Below are 22,912 nucleotides of genomic sequence, written 5' to 3'. Positions count from 1 at the left end.
CGGGCTGTAATTAAATTACAGCTCGAACCCGGCCCGAAGTCCGATATCTAGTGTGCTGCTGCACTCTTAGCGGCTCTCTCGCGCTCTGATAAAAAACAAACCCACATTAAAGAATAAGTCAAGAACACTTACATTTTCTGCACTGTGAAAAACCAACTACCTCGTTTGTAGAATGGTAAGTAAATCAAACTGCTTCCAAGCTTCAGATTTTCCTGCAGTTTAGTGCGGCGGATAACCAAACCAATTGTGCATTTTATGACTAAAGCATGAAACTTTCAGAATATCATCTACACACCCCAAGGTTTGATTTCAGACGTGGAACCACTTTCTGACTGACCTCTGGTGACCTTGAGGGGTCATTGACCTCAGAATTGCATTTTTGCACGTTTTGCTCCATTATTTTCCACTATAATAATTTATTATGTTTGTTAAATGGAAGTTTTGTTCTAATGAATGACAACTTAAACCCCAATAGTCTACATAAATGGTGAATCATGTCAACTTTTATGATATAAATGTTATGACATTGTTATAACATTAAAAACATCTAGGAGAGAGATAGTGCGGAGAGAGAGAGTGAGGCGGTTAAACTCATATATGGAAGGTATTGTGCATGTTATGACTAAAGCATGGCACTTTCTACAGTGTTTCTATATACCATGAGGTTTGTTTTTAGACGTGGAAACACTTCTGAATTTACATCTGGAAATTGTCAGAGGCTGTACACATTTCGGGCTGTCAAACCATGCTGTAAACTGCCCATGTTAAACCCAGAAATGTTTTTTCCTTTAAACTTTTATGATTAAAATGTCATCTATAGGCTGGCAGATGATGATTGTTTGCTAAAAGTTATATGTTGGACAATTTGAGTAATTAGCATAATGAGCAAATAAATAAGCTTAATGAGCAAATTAACTGGAAATGGCTATCATTTTGCATCCATTTAACTTTGAAAGGTGACTTAAGAGTCAAAGTCTATGTTTGTGATATCCAGAAATGCATCTGTTATTATGGTGAAGTCATACACCCTTTCTTCATTAGCATAATTGGCATAAATTATGTAAAACATAGGTACAAATTAGGAATTAGCTCTAGTGTTATTGCTTTTAGTCAACATATCAAGGTTGTTTTATAGTCTACATCTATATTATGTTACATAAATTAATCTCTTGCCATAACTAAATTATGAAATTGTTCCTCATTTGCATAATTTGCATAAACTATATAATAATTCGTCTTTCGGTCTATTTTATGACATGTCTAATCCAGTGGAGTGACGGGGCAGCAGTGGCTCATGAGGTAGATGATCGGACGTCTTGGAATCTGAAAGCAAGGCATGATGCACACTCTGCATTGGAACATTGATGAACATGTCTGTGATAAAAGCAGGCATCGAGTGTTATCAGATGCTTGTGCTTGTGATACTGTCTCCTTACTCTCCTACCCTGTGAGAAAGTACCATGCCTAGTCTCTCAATACAGTTCCTGTTGGAACTTCTACAACCCATTCACAAGAAGGATGGCCATAGCTGAATGAGCCACCTGGGAAACAGAAGGTCCCAGGTTCAATTCCAGGCCCTGGCAATGTGTCGAGGTATACATAAGCAAGACCCTTAATCCCCAACTACCCCTGACCTCAAAGGTCTGACGGCCTTGAGCAGCAATAACCTAATTGAAGCAGAAAACAGAATTTTCCAATATGGTTAATATAAGGTCTAATACACAAAGATGAAGACAAAGAAGATGTAGAGGCTGAAGGGAATGAGGAGAGAGATGATGAAGATAGTGGAAAAAGACCATTGAGTGTGAGGTTGTGGTTCTAAGTGAACTCACTAGTGCTCATTATGGTACATTTTTTGTCCACTCAGTCTGTGTCTCAGAGTAGGGCTGTGGACAGTTCAGAGACTTGCCTACCGGTGACATTGTCGGTAGGCAGGTTTTTCATTTCGAACATTTAAATGTTTTAATTTGATTTTGCTTTAGCTTGGATTCTCCATCGATGTCACTGGTAGCAAGTGTTATGACAGAAATGGTACCATATTATCTCCCAACATCTCCTTAAATTCCTGCCACCTGGTATAGAAGGCTTAAGAGTATCCAACAGTTACTTCCCCCAAAACGTATGAACACTGAAAGCTCGCCATGCTGCCCCCAAAACCAAAATCATGAGATGAATAGGGCATACAATAGCAGTGGCAGCCATTTTCGGGTTCCATCGTTCCAGACCCCATTGTTTTTCCCCCATAGAGATTTCTACGAATATTTATATAAAAAAAATAATAAGCCTATAGAATCAAGCCATCCAGGACCGTACTGAATCATGACGTTAAAACATTTGATTCTGTGATTTATTTTTAAATATTTAATTATATAATATACAATAGCCTTTGTTTTGTTTTTATTTATGGTCATTAATTACCAGGACCCTGGATCCTGGATTGATATATATATTGTTTGGAAATCTCTATATGTGAAAAATGAATGGAGTCTGGATGGATGGAACCATAAAATAGCCACCACTGCTATGCCCTATAGCACCTTTGAATATACTGTAACGATATTCATTGGATATAAAAACCAAAAAAACTCATCAATCAAGTCTTTCTGTATTTTTTTTCTTCCATAACTTCATTAAAAAAAGATTAAGACCAATACAATAATGTTAAAATAACGACAACTATCTCTTCTGTGGTTCTTGTCATTTTTTACTCTTCGCTTTGACCATCTCCTTATACCTCTTCATACAGTCCTTTTTGTAGCTCTATGAAGAGCTGCATCTTTATTTTATTTTGCTAGCACTGTAGAAAGTGTCATGCTTTAGTCATAAAATGCACAATACCTTCCATATATGAGCTTAACCGCTCTCTATAGATGTTTTTAATGTTATTACAATGTCATAACATTTATATCATAAAAGTTGACATGATTCAACATCTCTGTAGACTATTGGGCTTTAAGTTGTCATTCATTAGAACAAAACTTCCATTTAACAAACATAAAACGTGCAAAAATGCAATTCTGAGGTCAATGACCCCTCAAGGTCACCAGAGGTCAGTCAGAAAGTGGTTCCACGTCTGAAATCAAACCTTGGGGTGTGTAGATGATATTCTGAAAGTTTCATGCTTTAGTCATAAAATGCACAATACCTTCCATATATGAGCTTAACCGCCGCACTTTATTTGTGACTGCTTGTAGCTCCCCGCGATTGAACAACAGGCTTTTGGTGTGACACAACATGGCTGTCTTTCTTCATCAATGTCTACATTAGGTTTCTTCTTCATCAACGTCAGATGCTCTTGGGACTGCTATCAGCATTTTGATAATTATTGTCTCCACCAGGCCGAAGTCATGGGGAGAGAGTATGTTTTGCACTCCGTCCGTCCGTGTGTTTGTGTGTGTGTCCGTCCGTCCGTCTGTGGCTTGACCGTTGGCTTGATCGCAGCCATACTCTGCACACACACTCCCTGAATGCCACAGCTGAACCTCTGCCCCAAGGTTTTCACATTGGCCTATTATAGCGCCACCAGGAGGCCGCTTTGTCCAAACATTACGCAAATTGGTACACAGTCTCTCTAGAACCATTCAACGAAACAGGTCTTTCAGATTTTTCAGACCATTATTTTTCCATCCTGATTGGCTAATATTGGCTTCCAAAGTTCGCAAGAGTGCTCAGTTTCGAACAAAATGCCGCAAATCTTGAACACATCATGTGATTTCTGTGAAATTGTGCACGCACATTCCCACTAGGCCGAGGAAGAATTACCACTGGAACATTTTCAACTCCGCCTCATGGTGGTGCTATAATTGGCCGATTAGTGTTTTCACCTCTAACTGCACATGCAGATCTGTGTAAAACTTTGTATGCACACTCCCTAGAGGCCAGGAAAAACCTTTGCCTGGAATTTTTCACATCTGCTCTTTATAGCGCCACCAGGAGGTCGACATATGTAAAACACATTATAATATTACTCCTTCAGATTTGATCCAAATTTCATGCAAATCGGTACACATCCTCTCCATAGTCATGTGATCAAGACAGGTTTGTTTGATTTCTGATAATCCATCCTGATTGACTACGATCTTCTAAAGAAAGTTTTCAGGAGTAGCCCGCTTTGTACTCGTTTTGTACAAATCACCAGAACTCCTCAACATAGCTTCTGATTGCGGTGAAACTGTGCATGCATATTCCCACTAGGCTGAGGAAGAAATGCCACTTGACAGTTTTCAAATCAGCGTCATGGTGGCGCTACAACAGGCCAAGTCGCGTCACACACACCCGCACACACGCACACACACACACACGCACAAAAACATATTTATATTACTCCTAAACATTTTGCCAAACATCACACACTCCTGGTGGAGACCTTTTTCTAGTTGTTAATGTTTCACTGATCTTCTCTGAGGTTTTTTATGTATCTGTCTCATAGCTGTGTTTGCCCAGTGAGGGTCTTTACAGTCTCGGCTCCATTTCACAGTAATGCAGGTCGGGCCCCTGCAGCTGGGCAGAGGAGACCCCTCTGTGAGCAGGTGCCTGCTGTGCTGTGAGAGCTGCAGAACTCATGTGTGGAGTGGAGCGGTATTCACTCCCTGAATCTGTGGTGGACACTTGTTATTCCATGCAGGGGACTCCATGGTCACATGTTTTATTCGGCAAATAAATAAATAAGAAACACTAAATGATCTGGGTCAGAGCAGGCAGTGCAGAGGCCACCCACAGTGGAGCCTAGGACCCAGTGCAAAGCACACCGTGTACCACTCGCTGCAATGCTGGAACCTCATTGATCAGCATCTGTCCTGTTGACATGCACTCATTTCACACATAATTGACTTCAGTTCTGCTTTGAGCAACTCACAATGTTTATTTTTTTTACCATTTTATTGCATGGAAATCGACATTGGAGCACTGGCTGATGTGACATCATGCAATCACACTATGTTGTGTAAATCAATGTGAAGCCTTTTACCATAAATTAAACAAAACAAATCTTTAAATGAGAACAACTATGACGGTTTTATTAATTTAGTATTGCTTGAATCATTTCCCACACAATTACACAAAATCATTAGAAAGGCCATGCATATAATATTGTTTAACCTACTAACCTTGAGCAAAATTATAACGCTGTTAACTGTTCATGCCTGGAATCTGTTGACATAGCTATTATGAATATGTAACCACTAAAATTAGACCAAGCTTTCATGTAATGGATTTAGGTCAGCCCTTATATGAATACTACTCCCTCAAGGACCTTTAAAGCAGCCTTCCACATGGTGGGAAAAATACCTCAGCTATACTGCCCTACAAAGCCAAAGTGCAGTAGTAAGTAAAACAAAAAAAGATGATATTAAAAGTGTTTAAACTGGTCGCCAAATGAAATATCGGCAAATACGTGATATTACGCTAATTTACTTTGTAAATACAGTATTGTTCTTGAGGTGATCGTTTATCCCCCAAATCCTGACCTTTGGGATACAGAAATAAGTCGGTGTGTCCAAAAACGTAGTTACTGCACTTTGGCCTTGTATGATAAAATGTTCCTATGCAATAGTACCTTGAGGACATGATCCACCCCCTTAAGGCCTATTCAGAGTCCAGTTTTAGGTGGACAGGTGGCCACCTTTTCGGTGATCACCTCTTTACCAAAACGGTGGTTTCGATGGCGGCGCTCATAGTCCATTACCGTGCTCATTATCTCCTAACCTCCATGGCCAACAATTCCTCAAATTCGTCCATTGTTGTCTCCACCAGGCCGAAGGCATAGAGAGAGAGTATGTTTTGCACTCCGTCCGTGTGTGTGTGAGTCCGTGTGTGTGTCCGTCCGTCCGTCTGTTAACAGCTAACGGCACCATTAACCCGGTCGATGCCAAATTTTGCAAACACACTCCCTGGATGCCAACGGTCTCTCCATTGGCCAGCAAAGCGGGTGAGCCATCTAGCCTTTCTTATCTATGATTTTCTCTACTGTGTGAACTGTGAAGTAAAGCAGGTGTAGAAGATTGTTAGTCTATTTGTATTAATCAGCTTCCATTCATAGCTCACTCTCTTGTCAACATTTCTAACAATAGCATTCACTGGTTAAGCAGTTCTGGTTGGTTTTTAGAGAGAGCCTTCGGGATTGTGTGAGGTGAGGGCAACGTAATTGAGGTCTCTAGTGGAGGCAGAAAGTGAAAGACGGAATGATAAATGAACAGATAGAGGCTCCACTAATGAGAAGTATCTGCACTGGACACAGTGGCTGCTTCCCTTTTCCACCCCAACAAATTGTAGGCTGATAATTGATGAATCTTCTTGCAGTGTTGCTTCTTTTTTTCCAGGACAGATTTACAACAACCTCGCTTCACCCATCTCAAAGTTTTCAAAGTGTTTTCACACACAGTGCCACAAATTCTCACTCGGTCCATGCGGGCCAGTTTGTCTGTGTGCTGGACTAAACTGCTGGGGTAGGGAATGATACTGACAGTAATGCAAACCATTTCACACATCATCCTATGCCCCACAGCGACAATCTTGCCACAAGCTCCAACTCAGAATTGGAATTGTGCCACATACGGTTAGAAAGGAAATTAGACTTTGCCACCATATGATTTTTTTTATTGTAGTTGTTCATTTCTCTGACATGTAGGTTGTGTTGCACTTTCTGTATGAAATGTGCTGCTATTTTTATTTTTATTTTTTTAAGATATATTTGGGGCTTTTTTGCCTTTATTGATAGAGTAGCAGTAGGTAGACAAGAAACGGGGAGAGAGATGGGGGGGGGGGAGACACATAGTAAAGTTCGTCGGGATCGGGACTTGAACCCACGACACACTGTCATGCTGGATTACCAGCCAAGGTGCCTGGACCGCTAAGCCGGCCCAGGCCATATAAATTGATTGATTGGTTGGTTGATTGATTGATTTATACCGTAGATAGATACTGTAGTACAATACATCTGCACACTTCTGTGAGTCTAGGTGAGACAAGACACAAAGCAGACAGACATACAAAAAAACTAAATTCAAGTAAATATCTACAGGATGTCTTTCGGATAGATTGACAGACTGGTAGTTATTCAGGCACACGGATGGATGGATGGATGGATGGATGGATGGATGGATCAATAAGAAAGCAAGGGGCTGCATCATGTCAGAGAGACATATGTGACCAAATTTGACTGAGGGACTGCCATTGGATTTTTTTGAATGTTTGTTTTTTCATGTCATATGTCAAGGAATCCTAGCATCAAATTGACATATTGGTTGTTCAGTTTGACCCAACAGCGAGTTGAGAAAACAGGCTTGAAAGGTTCACTTCTGTGGTCTCTAGCATTACACCTAGCTACATGTTTAAGCATTTATTTCATGTTTACATGTCATTTCAGCTCTGACACCTATTTCAGACATGCTCTAGTATGTGAAGAGTCTGCCTGTGCTATTAACTCATTTTGGGGAAAAATTCAGTTTTTCTCCTATGGTGAAAAGCTGGAATTTGCGCGCAGGCTCTCAGTCAAATCTGGTCACATATTTCCTTGTTAATTACCATTCCATGAAGACAGATGTTGAGTAGTAATAGTTACTGTACATTTACTTTGTGATAAAGGTCAGGAGATGTTTTCCATCCATTTATATATTCGGTGACTATACTTGACGTTTTTGACGCTAATCACTTTTTTTTACATTAGATGGCCCTCATCTCCCAGTGAAGCGAGGAACAAGGAAACCATGTGTCTGAATGTCTGTACGAAACACTGTCGCTGCTCCTCACTTGTGCAGGCTTTCTATTCCTGGAAAATTAGCATGCTATATACAGTAGGAAGCCATTATTCTCGCAAGAATACAAATCTAATAAAAAATGTGAAATCGTGTTTGAAGGAAGAAAACAATCTCATTCTGATGATGTCACTGGTAGGCGGGTTTCTGAACTGCACATGCAGCCATCCTGTGAAACACAGCTTGAATAGCCGAAATACCATTTATCATGAGCATTAGTGGACCAATATATGAAGGTTTCAACCCTTCATATAATTGGTGAAGTTGTATTATAAGCGTTTAAAAAAATATTGAACCAATGCTTGCTTGTGCCTAAATATCTTTACTACATTGGATCCGTTGGAACACAGGTTCTGTTTTGGACTAAGCCCCGGGCAGAGAGGAAGCATTGAAGCAAAATGGACATGCTGGCCGATCGTAGGTACTGCAGCTCGAGCGGCACTGGCCCTTACATGAACGTGCCGCGAGCCAATACACAACAGCGGCGGTGCTCGTTCATAACTCGCACGCACACACAGTACTCGTTCATGCTTTTGGACCTGCGCGTTCATGTAAGGCCCAAAATGGGCGGAGCCCACCACTTTTCCAACCCGGAAGAAGGGGTGAAAACGCCTCGCGCGCTGGGTGAGCAACTCAATGCAAGTGGGTGGGAGGGGAATTCCAGTGCCGTCTCTAGTATTTATAACTCTGTTTTGGACATACTAGGTTTCCAATGCCACACTGTTCTGTCCCCCTCCTGTGATCTTAAATGTTATGGAATTCAATTAAAATAGTTTGAAGAAAAAAGTTTTACAAGACCTGGGGCCCGTTTATGACATTCTACCACAACACACAAACTGCATAGTATGCCGTGCCTATGCCAGAACAACAGAAACAAAATCTGCTCTGCTATGAAAAATCTGCTTTTTATTATCTTTTTTTGTATTATTTTTATTTTTTGTAATTATGTATGCATGCATGTATTTTTGTGTATATGTGTATATAGATTTATTTATTTATTTAATTTCCTCCAGACTGTTTTTCCGACTATGGGAGGGGGGGATAGGGGATTGAGTTTTATATGTCTGTTTAATACTTGCCCCTGGGCTACTGTTACAAAAACCTGAATACAAAGATTTTGAAAAGAAAGAAAATAGTTTGAAGAAGTGCGGTATAGTTGTTATTAATGGTCTTTATAGAGGTAGAAGTGATGTGGCTGCTGCTGCAGTTCTGCATACTGATGAGGCATGTGGTGCCTCCTATACAGTAGTGCATCCTCCTTCTTGCAAGTAAACTTGTCAAGAATCTGATGCATGGTCTGCACTCGCCTCAATGTAAATCACACCGCAACCGTGCTTTATCTGCAACCAAACAGAAGACTCAATCAGAACATTCTGGTTTCTGCGTCCCATCAAACCTTCCTGCTGTGAAGTCTGAAAAGCTGTGATTTAACAGATGCCAGTGAGCAGTGCCGCTTGTACGTTCTGCTGGTTTGCCTGAGGGAACAGAGCTATCGTTCATCAAAAGAACAAGAGATCTCCCCCCAGGTTTCACTTAGTCAAGTTTAAACAGTCATGAGATGAGAGACAACTATTTAATGGCCTTTGCATTATAATACATCTGAACTAGGTTTCTGTCCCAGCACTTTGTATCTGTCCTAGACAGATTTGTACTACATGCTTCGAGCTACATCCCTTGGTATTTGGGTGCATGCATTGTGATTATAATCCTTGAAATACCTGTATGCCCTCTACATTTCATTGAGCTTTCTTGAAGGCTTAAGGCACAAAAAAGAATGATACCAATTTGACTCTCAAGCCAAGCTAAAGTTTGCACCAAACTTTAACTAGTCATTATTTTTGCAATAATAAGCTAAGATGGGTTAGTTTAGGTGACACTATATTTTTACACTCAATGCTATTTTTATATCCTCACCTCACAATTCATATTCATTATTAAGAATGGCTCTCTTTTCAAAGCAAAATAATCAGATGAATGAGGGCAGATTCTACCTTGAACCACTGAAGTAAAAAAAGAATAGGCATCTACACTGAAAACAATACGAGGACAGAGCAGAAATAGGTCTACAGCATTAATCGTTCATATTCCCATATCGCTCATAACGAACGAGAATCTCTGAGAGAATTGAAGGCATCGAGACAGAGCTGACAGCAGGTTGGGTTCATTATATCCGAGTATGCATCTATGGTTACTGTGCTGTTCACATTCTGTGCTTTAATCAGTGTTCTACTAACTACACTAACATCTGTACACATGATGAAACTGAAAGAAAACATGATGAGAAACCTGCCCCTCTCCCTCTCCCTTTGATTACTTCTCTGTGTTTGAAAAGAACATCTTTCGCACGACGTCCCATCATCATATCCAACCGTTACTTCAATCCGCCCTCATACCTCTACTCCTCCTGTTAGAGAGCCCTTCCCACAGCTCACAGCTTCTAATCTATACTTCCCTCCCTGTAGAATAATGATGCTCTATACAGTCTAGATTCCCCACCCACTTGGTTAAACGCTATTGCATATAATCTATATATCTCACGCTGCTGGATACATGCTGCTGTATATAAGTGGTTATTTTCCAAGTTACAGTACATAACTGTACAGTTATGTAAGAAAAAGGAGAAAGATACCATTTAGACCAAAATACTTTTTGGCGAACGAGTCACAACAGAGGTATACATTAAGGTATAGAACTGCAAATCATAGAATGTGCATTCACTATCACATCACAATATATATGATATCTCTGAAAAAGCATATCGTGGAGACCTTGTATCGGCGCGACGATATATATCACCATGTCGGCCCCTAGGTTGATGCAGCATTAAAGACGTGTAAACTATCAGCCTCTTTTACTCACCCTCCAGGGCGTCCAGCTGTGATTTATACTAAAATGACATATTCTCAAGATGAAAATGCCTTATTCGTGAGAGTAACAAAAGTATGAATTCAGATGTCATTCAGGTGACAAATGCTGTCCGCTTTAACAGCATGCAACCTCAAACAGAAACCTGCCTCTGTTTTGACTGGTTGGATTGAGAGACCGAGAAAGGAAAAAAACAACATTGGCTAAGAAAGAAAGAAAGCTTAATAGTGGATTTCTGCTGGCTAGATAAAAGAGCTACGTGGAAGTAGAGATGTTTGGGGAGCATCTGAGCCTGACGTGACTCTGACATCAAAGCAGAGCATCTCTACATATCTTCACTGTCAGGTGGAAACCTTATATGTCCAAAACTCTTATCTTCAGAAAATGGAACAAAATAATCTGTTGTTCCCTGGAGTCAATGTGGTTGTTATTTGGTCACACGGTGACACTGTATTATGATAAAGTAGAGCATTAATACACGAAGAAGCGCAATAAACTACACGAGAAACATGAAATATGGTGATATGAGGTCTCTGCCCAAAATCAACAATATCCAAGGCCTGAAAGTCTCCATATACTAGCTGGAGTTCCTGCTCCACAAATTGCCTCGTCTACTGTAGCTTTTTAATCCATTGAGACCTGGAACGCATCCATGTCACGTTAGCGTTTAACCACATTAACCATTAACCCATTTTGGGGGCGGGAACCCCTTTTGGTGTTTTAAACATTGTTATAATTTAGCTATTGAAAAATAGCAGATCTACAAGCTCATAGCGCGCCACCGAGTGGCGCGCTATGAACTTGTAGGTCTGCTATTTTTGAAAAATCGTTAAAATGTGCCTCAAATCCGCCCAGGCGGTGGCGTAACCGTCTGGGCACCCGACTGGTAATCCAGTCGCAGTGTGCCGCGGGTTCGACTCCCGAGCCCGACACGGCCTTTACTGCATGTCTTCCCCCATCTCTCTCCCGTTTCCTGTCAGCCTACTGTCTGTCCCTTCAAAAAAAACAATAAAAGGCGTAAGCCGCAAAAAAATATATCTAAAAAAAAAGAAAAAAAATGTGCCTCAAATCTTTCCGAAAATTGTCATGATTTAGAAAACTTTTTTTTTAAATTTCGACGTCAGGCCTGAATGGGTTAAAGTGGAGAACAATCGATTTGCTCACACAGATTTATTCATCCCCTCTCTGGTCCCGCGAGACTCGTCAGCCGTGACAGTTTCTCTCACTGATGTTATTTTGGGTCCCTGGGTCCAGAGGTGGTTCCATCTGTGGGTGGATTGTGTGTCTGCGTTGCAGAACAATGCTTTGGAACTGTACTCATCTCTTGTTGTCTCTTGTGATGAGCAATTATCTACCACTTGAAACGTATTTATTTATACTTGTTGTCATGTTCTCTGCTGTCGTGAAAAGCCCACACAATTCACTCCCAACGACGTCATTAGTACTTCACTTTGTGCAGAACTGACATATTCATGATCATTTCATGCATTTTTAAGTAAACGCTAAACAATGGCCACTCAGCACGCACGCACGCGCACACACACACACACACACACACACACACACACACACACACACACACACACACACACACACACACACGTCACACACACACACACACACACACACACACACACACACACACACACACACACACAATACATGAGGCATTTCTAATTACATGGCATTGCCCTCCCATTGCCAGGGAAGCTAATTTGGGGAATGAGAGGAGAACATGGCGCCTCCTGAAAGCAGAGGAGCATGATTGGGAAGGAGGATGAGGATGAGGATAATGAGGGGAATCAGTGGAACGTGTCTGATGGTGGCATTTCATTTCTGCTCTCTCTCTCTCTCTCTCTCTCTCTCTCTCTCTCTCTCTCTCTCTCTCTCTCTCTCTCTCTCTCTCTCTCTCTCTCTCGCCACAGAGCCCTGCTCCACCACTCACCCCGTCTCATTCTCACACAGCTGAATGGACACAGCACCACAACCAATTAAATACTCTGACACACACAACCTGCTTCAGGCATGGAGGAAGTGAGTTTTGTTCGTCAGCAGGAGTGGTGGAGGGAAAATCCAAAATTAGCTGATGCAGAAAGGAACGCGATTGTTTATTGCAAAGTGAACACAGGCCTGATACACAGTTTTTATTTGTTTGTTTGTTTGTTTGTTTATTGATTGATTGATTGTGAAAACTTTACCTTTACATTCTAAAAGCTAAATCTGGCCTAAAAAAGAAAAAAAACATGGAAGTCAATGTCAGAGCAGAATATTTTGATCTGATGTTGTGTGTTTATAGTGGAGTCTGGCACGGAGTCAGAGAGAGTGTTTAACACCAGCAGAGGTACTGCCAAGTACTTAAAGTGATCACATGGAGAACAGAACAGGTTCCTGCAGGAGACTATGAGCAGCCCCGGGGCTCAGAGATTTAGACTGTTAGGCCTGAACACCCTGCCAAGGTCATATTGGTGTGTGTGTGTGTGTGTGTGTGTGCGTGTGCGTGTGCTTGTGCGTGTGCGTGTGCGTGCGTGCGTGCGTGCGTGCGTGCGTGCGTGCGTACTGACCAAATAGAGAATAACAGTATGGGAAGGTTAAGGCCAAGGGGTTAAGCGTCTTGCTCTGGGACACAAGCAAACTGGTGACCTTCTGATTACCAGACATCACATCACTACGGCCGCCCATCGAGTGCCCATTATGATGACGGAAGCTCAGAGGCTGGAATGAACGCCCAGTGGTCAAGGATGATGGAGCTGGGTCACCTTGATAGACTGAGTCCTGCTGGGTTCAATGTCCTCCTCCTCTGGCCTGTCATCCATACAGTCACTGCCATTGCCTCACCACAGGCCTAATTGAACCAATTGGAATGGATGGAACTGATGGAGCCAACAGCCTGGCTGTGACCATTACACATTACAGGATTGTGTAGGATGTGATGTATGAAGGTTCTGAGGGCCTGTGGTGGTGTCAGTTGTTCCATCCTGTGCTGCTGTTAATGATGGTTATCATCTGTTCTCTGTCTTACAGTAGTTTTCTCCTGGTAGTATAAAACTATATAGCTTTTTCAGGATCATGTACAGCAGGGATGTCAAACTCAAACTCTTTTGTGCAAGACACTGAACTTGCCTTGCATGGTTTCCTCCACCGTTGGTGTGCCAATGGGTGAATGTGATGCTCATTGTGCAGCACTTTGGAGAAAGGCACTATACAGCACATTATCGTTTTTGACATTTACCCTTGCATTTCTCTTCCCTCTGTCCAGCTGGCTGTACGTTTGACGAGGACTCTGAGTCCAGCTCGTGTGAGTACCGCCAGGGACAGGAAGACGACTTTGACTGGCAGCTGATCAGAACCTACAACTGGCCACACTCCACTCTTGACCTTCTACCAGGTAGGATATGAAAACATTTACACTCAAATCCACAAGCAAGCAGCAATGATTGGGCCCTCACCCCTCAGGCCTTTGTCCACGTCAGTATGCACTAGCCAGCATGCTGTTCCCACAGAGCAACATGACATCGTAGGAGCAACTATAACGATTCCTATGTATACGGATCATTGTCTACTGTGGTAAATTGTCTACTGGCAGACAATACAGTACAGACAGTACACAATTTACATTCTGGTACACTACTGGCCTTTTGTAGTTTTAGTTTTAGTAGGTAATGATGTTTTTTCAGAGAAATCTGTTACAAAGCTTATGGAATCATTTGAAATATTGATGTGGAGTTCTAACTGGAAGTGCCTGGAGAATATAATTGAACCTGGGGGCATGGGGCATTTTTAAACAATTGACTCTCCCCACAGTGACAACAGATTTTCTGTTGGCTTTCTTTGCTGTTGTGATTGACTCAAATTTCATGAGACAAGACTCTAAACATGTTCTGCATTGTACGCACGCACGCACACGTGCGCGTGCACACACACACACACACACACACACACACACACACACACACACACACACACACACACACACACACACTGTGCACAAAACCCAATTTAGATATGTGAATGCCACAGGAAGCATACTCTCTGTAGAGATGTTCAGCATAATTCTGCATAATTCATCGTCTGTTATCGAGTGCTTGTTCCGCTGTTATGCACACAGCCCCACCTCTGGAGGCACATTGGTACGTTAACAAAACTCCCTGGGATTGGTGGAGGGACACAGGTCAGAGGTCAAAGCTGATTACACTTCCTGGTTGTCCTCGGGGCCCGGCAGTTCAAAACAGAACAGAACAACACTTTTTATCTTCTGTCATCAATTTCTACGCAATGCAGGGTTCCTATAACCTGACTCCGCCATATTGCGGCAGTATTGAGTTCACAAGTTCCCTCCTCCTACCTCAATCTGGTCTCTCTCAAGCTTAAGCAGAAACGATGAACCCAAACCAGCGGGGGGGAAATCTGATATCTCCATAATAATTTCGAGTTGTAGTCTTTTTTTTAATGTTTTTTTTTTGTGGTTTTCACCTTTATTTTGTATTTTTATGGAGGGACAGACAGTAGGCTGACAGGAAATGGGGAGAGAGATGGGGGGTTGACATGCAGTAAAGGCCGTCGGGATCGGGAGTCGAACCCGCGGCACACTGCCAGGCTGGATTACCAGCCAAGGTGCCTGGACCGCTGAGCCACGGCCCAGGCCTAGTTGTAGTCTTGTTAGGTTGTGTTTTCATGTGCGCTGTGGCACAGCTTCAATACGTCATCAGTCTCGCCTTGATCCCGCCTCTAGCTGCCGCTGATCGGTCCGAAATCCGCTGGTTCGGGGTACATCGTCTCTGCCCGAGAGAGTCCAGATGGAGGCAGGAGGAGGAACTCACTACTGCCACCATCTGGCAGAGTCAGGTTAGGGTTCCTAGAAAGGTCTGGAGAAATTTGGGGTGGGGGTTCTTTTTAACTTATCCACGTTTTTCCCCGCCAAGGTACTGGGGCTCCTTGTGTGTGTGATTTGCTTCCTTCAGGCCGTGTTGCCATGTCTGCTTATTATAAGCAACCTTTGACTTGTTTTTTCTGTAAAGTCACTTGCAAATAAATGATTGGTAGTTGCTGGTTGATGTTTTTTTTGGGCTTGATTCTAAAGTGTATAGTAGTTGCTTATTTGGGCTTGCTTCCACATTTCTTCACATCAAGGAACCCCAGATTAATAGGCTATGTAATTATCCACAGACATCCATCTGAACATATTTTGTGCCTTTTTTTATATGCCTTTTTTAATGTTTTAAAAATATTCAAAATATTTCGATTTATTCTCAATGTGTTTTTAAATAACGGATGTACAACCTCACAATGTGTCGCTGTGAGCTTGTAGATCAGCTATTTTCATTTGTGCTTGTTTTCATAGACCTGGCCACTTGTTTCTCTTGCAAAACTGGCAACACAGCAAGAGAAAGAGGAACTTATGCACACAATGCACACAATGCACTATGGGCTGTAAGAAAAACATGAATAGGTTAGACCCATATGTAATCAGTGTTCTTTGTTTCGTTTGCCTCTCTCCATGGTGCTGAATAAACACATTCCATGGGGCACACTATATGATGTGTAGGTCTCCTCCTCACTGTGCAGATGCAACTTAGCTGGTATCTTATACATGTACGCTTAAAACCTCGAGAGAGAGAGAGAGAGAGAGAGAGAGAGAGAGAGAGAGAGAGAGAGAGAGAGAGAGAGAGAGAGAGAGAGAGAGAGAGAGAGAGAGAGAGAGAGAGAGAGAGAGAGAGAGAGAGAGAGAGAGAGAGAGAGAGAGAGAGAGAGAGAGAGAGAGAGAGAGAGAGAGAGAGAGAGAGAGAGAGAGAGAGAGAGAGAGAGAGAGAGAGAGAGAGAGAAAAGTCAGTCACTATAGTGAATTTCTCTTGGTTCAGGTGTTGGGTTCAGTGCTTCCTATTTGTCAGTTGTCACACAGAGCTCTTTCAAGGCACAGCAGAATGGTTCTGAGCTTAGTAAATAATCAATCTATTTGCATTTCCATTTGCACATGGTTAGGTGCTGTTTGGCACAGAAGGGTTTAAACCATGCCCATTCCTGGATTTTCTGCTCGGTTGCCTAACCGTGCTTAATGCGCCCAAAGTGTGCCTGTGGGGGGCTTAATGGTGCAGATATTCACTGATTTGTTTTTATCAGTGGTGGAAGTCCATCCATCCATCCATCCATCTTCAACCGCTTATCCGTAGTCGGGTTGCGGGGCAACAGCTCCAGCAGAGAGCTCTAGACTTCCCTCTCCAGAGCAACATTAGTGACTTCATCCTGGTGGATCCTAATATATTGGAGATATAAACCCTCTAACTCATACTTGGTCTGCCCCGGGGTCTCCCCCCAGTGGGATGTTCATTGAGGACCTCCCTATAGGGAGACGCCCGAGAGGCATTCTAACCTAATGCCCGAACCACCTAAGCTGGCTCCTTTCCAAGCGAAGAAGCAGCGACTCTACTCCGAGTCTCTCCCTCGTGACCGAACTTCTCACACTATTTCTAAGGGAGATGCTAGCCACACGTCTGAGAAAACTAATTTCAGCCGCTTGTATCCGCGACCTTATTCTTTCGGTCATGGTGGAAGTGTACCGCAATATAACAATACGACGTGGAAATGTGTGTATGCCAAATCTATTGGCATCAAAATGGTAGATCTACAAGCTCAAAATGCTCACAATATGACACGTTGTGAGCTGGCTATTTCCAATATCTGTTGTATAAGACGGGTCTTATACAACGGGTCTCTGCCAGTCCGAGGGTGTGGCCTAGACCATGTGTGATCTCTTGTGTGTCATCCCACCATGACACTTTGCATGCACACTGCCAAGGAAAAAACTCTGCCCCAAATTCTTCCCATCGGCCTGTTATAGCGACACCAGACCTCATTCTTCTACTACAGTATGTTTTTGACCAAACCATTGTGAGATCTTAGGAAGGAAGATTTTCCAGTTGAAAATAACATGAGTTTGTGTTTGTCTGCAGGAAGTGTACAGTCGTGTGACGACCTGTTGTGTGGTCCACTTAAATCCGGAAATATTAGACAAATCGTAGTCAATTATTCATTGAATGCCTGAGAGTTTACTGAGTTATGGTGGTGGAAGGATTAATTAGCAACAAATTGATGTTAATCTTTGATTTACAACGTTAATTGTGAATTAATCAACGCTGCAGGAGGATTATGGATAGTTGGGATATTAAGCTTATTGTATATTAAACGTGTAATTGTCCTTAACAAGACATTGCACAAATATACAGTAGTATTACTGTCAAATAGCCTGTAATTGTTTTGGCGTAAGTGTACCATGCAGCCCTTTCTTCCTAACCGAAATGAATGTGACCCCCCAAAAGGTTGATATTCATACAGTATAATACATATTATGAATTCAGCTGATCCATTAATTTCTCCTTTCTCCCCTACATTTAATTACTGTAGCTACATTTCTCATTTTCTTCTAATGCCTCATTTTCGGGAAATACATCCAGATATTTACTGTGTCTCTATAGCATAGCAATAAGCCTTGTAGCATAGTGATAACAAAAGGTCAAACACTTCACTGGTGCTGTAAAATGCCATTGAGTATAGATGCGTAGATCTCACCCAGACTTTTTCCAAGGGCTTTAAATTCCCCCAGAGCTGCTAAAGAGACTGCAATTGAGACAACAGCTTAGTTTATTGGGCTCCAACAGATCAATAGTATTGATTTGCACCCACAAACCCACAGAGTACCAACGACATGAACCGGTGCAGCTGAAAAGGAATGATCTCAGCCTTCTACTTCAGTCTTGCTGCTATTCAGACCCTGGTAGGTTCAGGTTACGGTTCGGTATATATTTTCATACCTTCCTGACATTTCAGTGGGGTATATACTGATACCGACAATAAGCCTCTCTGACTTACTTACTTACTTATATACGATGAAAAGCTGCATGCTGGCTAGGCTACCACGCTGTGTGTCTAATATGCAATTAACCTACTTTGAAAAGTCCTGCTGGGTTTAAATAATTTTGCATTAATACTTTTTAATTAATAGATAGGAAATAAGAACCCTTCTTCCATAGATTCAGTACCTTGCTGGAGGACATGAGAACACTTGTTGCCAAGGCAATATGGACACATCAGATGGCTGGACGACGACGATGATGATGATGATGATGAGGGCAGACTGACAGTTGAATAAAAAATCTCAAAGTAGCATTATGGTGTTTCAATATTTTCATATTTTCTTTTTTGCATCCAAGCCTAGTTCAGGTATCTACAGTATCTAGCATTTGGATCACCAGTAGAACACAGGCAGACATTTTATAGGAGCACTGCATAACCCTCTCCTAGAATTAGATCAGAGCAGCATAGGCTTCAGAATTGCAGACCAGCTCCAAACGTGCCATGTCACAATAACAGCTTTTTTAATTGTGTTCACATTACTCCCCCTGATATTTTTAGACTAAATTACTCTTTGTGCAGTGTGCTTTTACATAAGATATGAATGGAGTCTGTACCATAGATAAGCTGAGGTTCTATACATTACATTGCTTTGCATTGTAAAGGCTCATGTACCAGCACTACTGTAAGTTAGTAGACTGCTTCAATCTATGGATACTAATAATAATAGCTTACAATTTACAATTTAGGCATTTAGCAGACGCTCTTAATCCAGAGCGACTTACATTAAGCAAGAACAAAAAAAAGCATGGGAATACATCACATATATAAAAAGCATTTATCATGAAACGTGCGTAAGCTAAGAACGTAACAGTGGAATATCTATATAATGAAACTATACATATAAACTATACATATATACTATACTATGCTATACATATGTACTATGACGTGCTATGACTACATACAATGCAATTATAGTGCTGTCTACATAACATGCTATAAGTCTGTATCAAATGCTATCTAAGTCTACAAAGATGATATCTAAGGGGGTAGGGTAAGTGCTATGGGCCATGATGGAGTCTGAAAAGGTGGGTTTTCAGACTACGGCGGAAGATTGGGAGTGATGCTGCAGTTCTGACTGCAACGGGAAGTGCATTCCACAGTTTTGGAGCCAGAAGGGAGAAGAGTTTGGGACGTGTGGAGCGTTGTTCCGGCGTTTTTAGTGAGGGTACTTCCAGCTTCCCTGTGTTGGCTGATCTGAGTGCGCGGGAGGGTTTGTAGGGTTCAATCATACTTGCAAGATATGGGGGAGCCATACCTTTGGTTGCTTTGAATGCCAGCATCAGAGTTTTGTATTCTGTGCGGGCAGCGACCGGGAGCCAGTGGAGGGAGCGGAGCAGGGGGGAGACATGTGCGAATTTTGGCTGGTTGAAGACCAAGCTTGAATTTATATAGCGCCTTTCATAAACCCAAGGACGCTTTACATCAAAAACGATGAACAACCAACTATTTGCCGTAAGCCTGAGAGAATAGGTGTCTTCTTGACAAGGCAGCTTTAAAAGAGTCCAGTGTTGGAGCATGGTGAATCTCCAATGGGAGAACGTTCCACAGGGTGGGGACTGCCACACTGATGGCTCAATTTCTGCCATGCTCCTTTCTCCTCATCAGAAGGATCTCCTAAATGTCTCTCCCAGGACTTATTTTCCTCTGCAGAAGTTAATGTGGATTTGTAATGAAAGAACAATGGTGTGTGATGTGGAGGTGCAATGAAACAGCCACGCTCTGAATTTCTCCTTGCCCAGTGCTCGGATGAAAAGCGTTGCTCCTCGTGAAGCAGACGGGCCTGTTAATAATTGATCGGACAAACACATATTCATTTTATTTTTTGATCAGGGTTCAATTACCATCATAAGAGGGCTAAAGCTCTTCATTTGTCAATGCCATGGATATCATGCATTAGTGACATGACCTCAAATATTCTGAAATCATATTGAGGAAATATTTCCCCAGAGGAAGGAGGAACATGTGTACCTGTCAGTTTGATTGGTTTGCTAGAAACTCCTCTGAGCTTTGAGACAAGTGGACAATTTGACATAAGAACAATCTCGCTTGATGTTATCAGACTCTGGGGAGAGTCGCGCACGTGCGTGCGTGGCTGCGTGTGTGCGTGGCTGTGTGTGTGTGCGGGGCTGCGTGCGTGTATGTGTTGTGCACTAGATGAGTGAAACCTTATTAAAAACCAAGAACACCCTATGCACTAAGGTATAAAGTGAAAAGGGATAAAAAACAATGGGTGATTTGTTGGGGTCAAAGGTGTCCAAACACAAGTGAAGATTTAGAAGTGATAGGCAGCCAGCCAGACGGCTTGTTATCCTCCAGAGCTAAAGACAAGCACACATTCTACTTTATTAACAGTTTGTAAAAGGTACCCAGAGGTACAGTTGTGATAATGCTAAAAGGATAACACAAAAAAGCCTTGACAGCTTGTTTACATTGTGGTCCTGTGTATTCAATTAATCAAGACCTATAAAAAAGACATACAATACCATACAATACAAGAGATCATCAATGCTAGGAGCAGCACAATCATATTTACAGGAAAAAACAAATGCTGGTATAATTTATTTTGGCAAGCTAGAAGACTTCTTGGGGACTAATAAAATGAACATCAATCATCTCTCTTTTTCTTACCACTGATCTGTTTAGAGCTGTGTGCCCCTACTGAGGTTTTTAAGTTAACTGCTAGCCTGGTTTATCTGGAGAATTAGCTCAAATCCTACTGTCAGCCAGGAATTAAATTAATCTATTTCCAGAAATCATTCTGACAACAACAGGTTTTGATTGTCTCATTGTGAGAGTAAACAAAGAAAATATGATTAGGCAGGTCGAGTCTGATTCTGCATTGTCTTTGAAGAACCCTAGCTCTCCACTCTAATCAGAATGTATTCACACATTTTAAGATGATTGATCTCGTAAAAAAGCCACATTTATGGATCAAAACACAAGGGGAAAGGGCCTTTGTGACGTTTGATTGTATTCCAAGTTGGAGAGGTTACCGAGCACTGTAGGAGTTTCTCTGTATATAGCAGCCACATTTCGTCATTCAACACCATGACTGTCTATTACAGGGGTTCTCAACGTTTTTGGCCGGGGACCCCCGAAAATGCTTTGGCAACGTCTCGGGACCCCCGCCCCGCCCCCTCCCGACCCCCAATATAAATTGACTGCTACAATAACCTTAAACCATTTTGGGCGGGAACCCCTTTTGGTGTTTTAAGCATTGTTATAATTTAGCTATTTAAAAATAGCAGATCTACAAGCTCATAGCGCGCCACCGAGTGGCGCGCTACGAGCTTGTAGGTCTGCTATTTTTGAAAAATCGTGAAAAAAAATCTAAACCCCCCCCCCCCCTTTTTTTTTTTTTTTTTTTTTTTTAAATAATTTGGGGACCCCCTAAAATAATTTGGCGACCCCCCCCGAGGGGTCGCGACCCACGGGTTGAGAACCCCTGGTCTATTACATAGGATGAGAGGTAATGCACTCACATCCTCTCTTTGTTACTGTAGGGATCTTACCTACAGTAACAACTAATATGAACCATTGTAATTAACCTCTCTCTAATGGCACAGCTGTGGAGTCCAGTTCATCACAGGGAACAGAGAGCAGCATTCTACCCCATGAAAAAAACACCTTTTAACCACCCGAATCATTCCGTCAGAACAACATCAATTACCGTTGTTTACTCCCGCATATGAATGACACACTCCAATTATCTCAATGTTGTAATTCCTACTCCAGTTTGTCCTGTTTTGTGCCCTATGGCTATGTGACATTATGCAAACTAGGGGGTCAATTATAATGCCCTCCCGAATCTCTCTCTAGTTTATGAAAGGCACTTAAGAGTGGATTTGCATAATGTTTTTGCTTTGCCCTTCAATATTTGTTTACTGGACCTTTTAATAACTGGTATAAACAGCATGTTGCAGAGCAGTAGACTGGAACTCACCAGGATCCGCCGGGAGAAACTAGGCACAGCTGCTGGACATGAGACTAATTCATTAGAGCGACAGAGAGGTGTGTGTGTGTGTGTGTGTGTGTGTGTGTGTGTGTGTGTGTGTGTGTGTGTGTGTGTGTGTGTGTGTGTGTGTGTGTGTGTGTGTGTGTGCGTGTGCGTGTGTGTGTGGTGTGCGCGTGCGTGTGCGTGTGTACATGTGTGCGTCAATCTAACAAAGGTGCAGACGATCAAAAATCAGCAGAGAGTGAGCGACGTTTGCGCTACTGTATGCCGAATTGAAGTGGACTCTGCCCCCGACTTATTTTTCCTCCCTGGAAATAAAAACGTCTGGGTTTCCGAGGCTAGCAACGCAGTGACTACAAACTGGTCCTAGTGGTTTGTGGCATTAGTTCTGTCTGTCTGTCTGTCTGTCTGTCTGTCTGTCTGTCTGTCTGTC

The 22,912-nt window shown here is 42.2% G+C and overlaps 1 protein-coding gene across 2 annotated transcripts in view; it reads left to right on the top strand.

Annotated features, from left to right (window-relative positions):
* LOC306938455 (receptor-type tyrosine-protein phosphatase U-like) overlaps nt 1-22,912 on the top strand; it is a 177,354-nt gene that overhangs the window by 50,877 nt on the left and 103,565 nt on the right. For both annotated transcript variants that reach the window (XM_079522643.1, XM_079522642.1), the window contains exon 2: nt 13,873-14,001. In XM_079522643.1, the coding sequence (XP_079378769.1) occupies nt 13,873-14,001 (129 nt within the window). The remainder of the gene's footprint in view (nt 1-13,872; nt 14,002-22,912) is intronic.

This window comes from Electrona antarctica (assembly GCF_951216825.1).
Source record: "Electrona antarctica genome assembly, chromosome: 15".
NCBI classification, from domain to species: domain Eukaryota; kingdom Metazoa; phylum Chordata; class Actinopteri; order Myctophiformes; family Myctophidae; genus Electrona; species Electrona antarctica.
The sequence above is the reverse complement of the archived record's forward strand: the minus strand, read 5'-3'. Positions and strand labels throughout refer to the sequence as shown.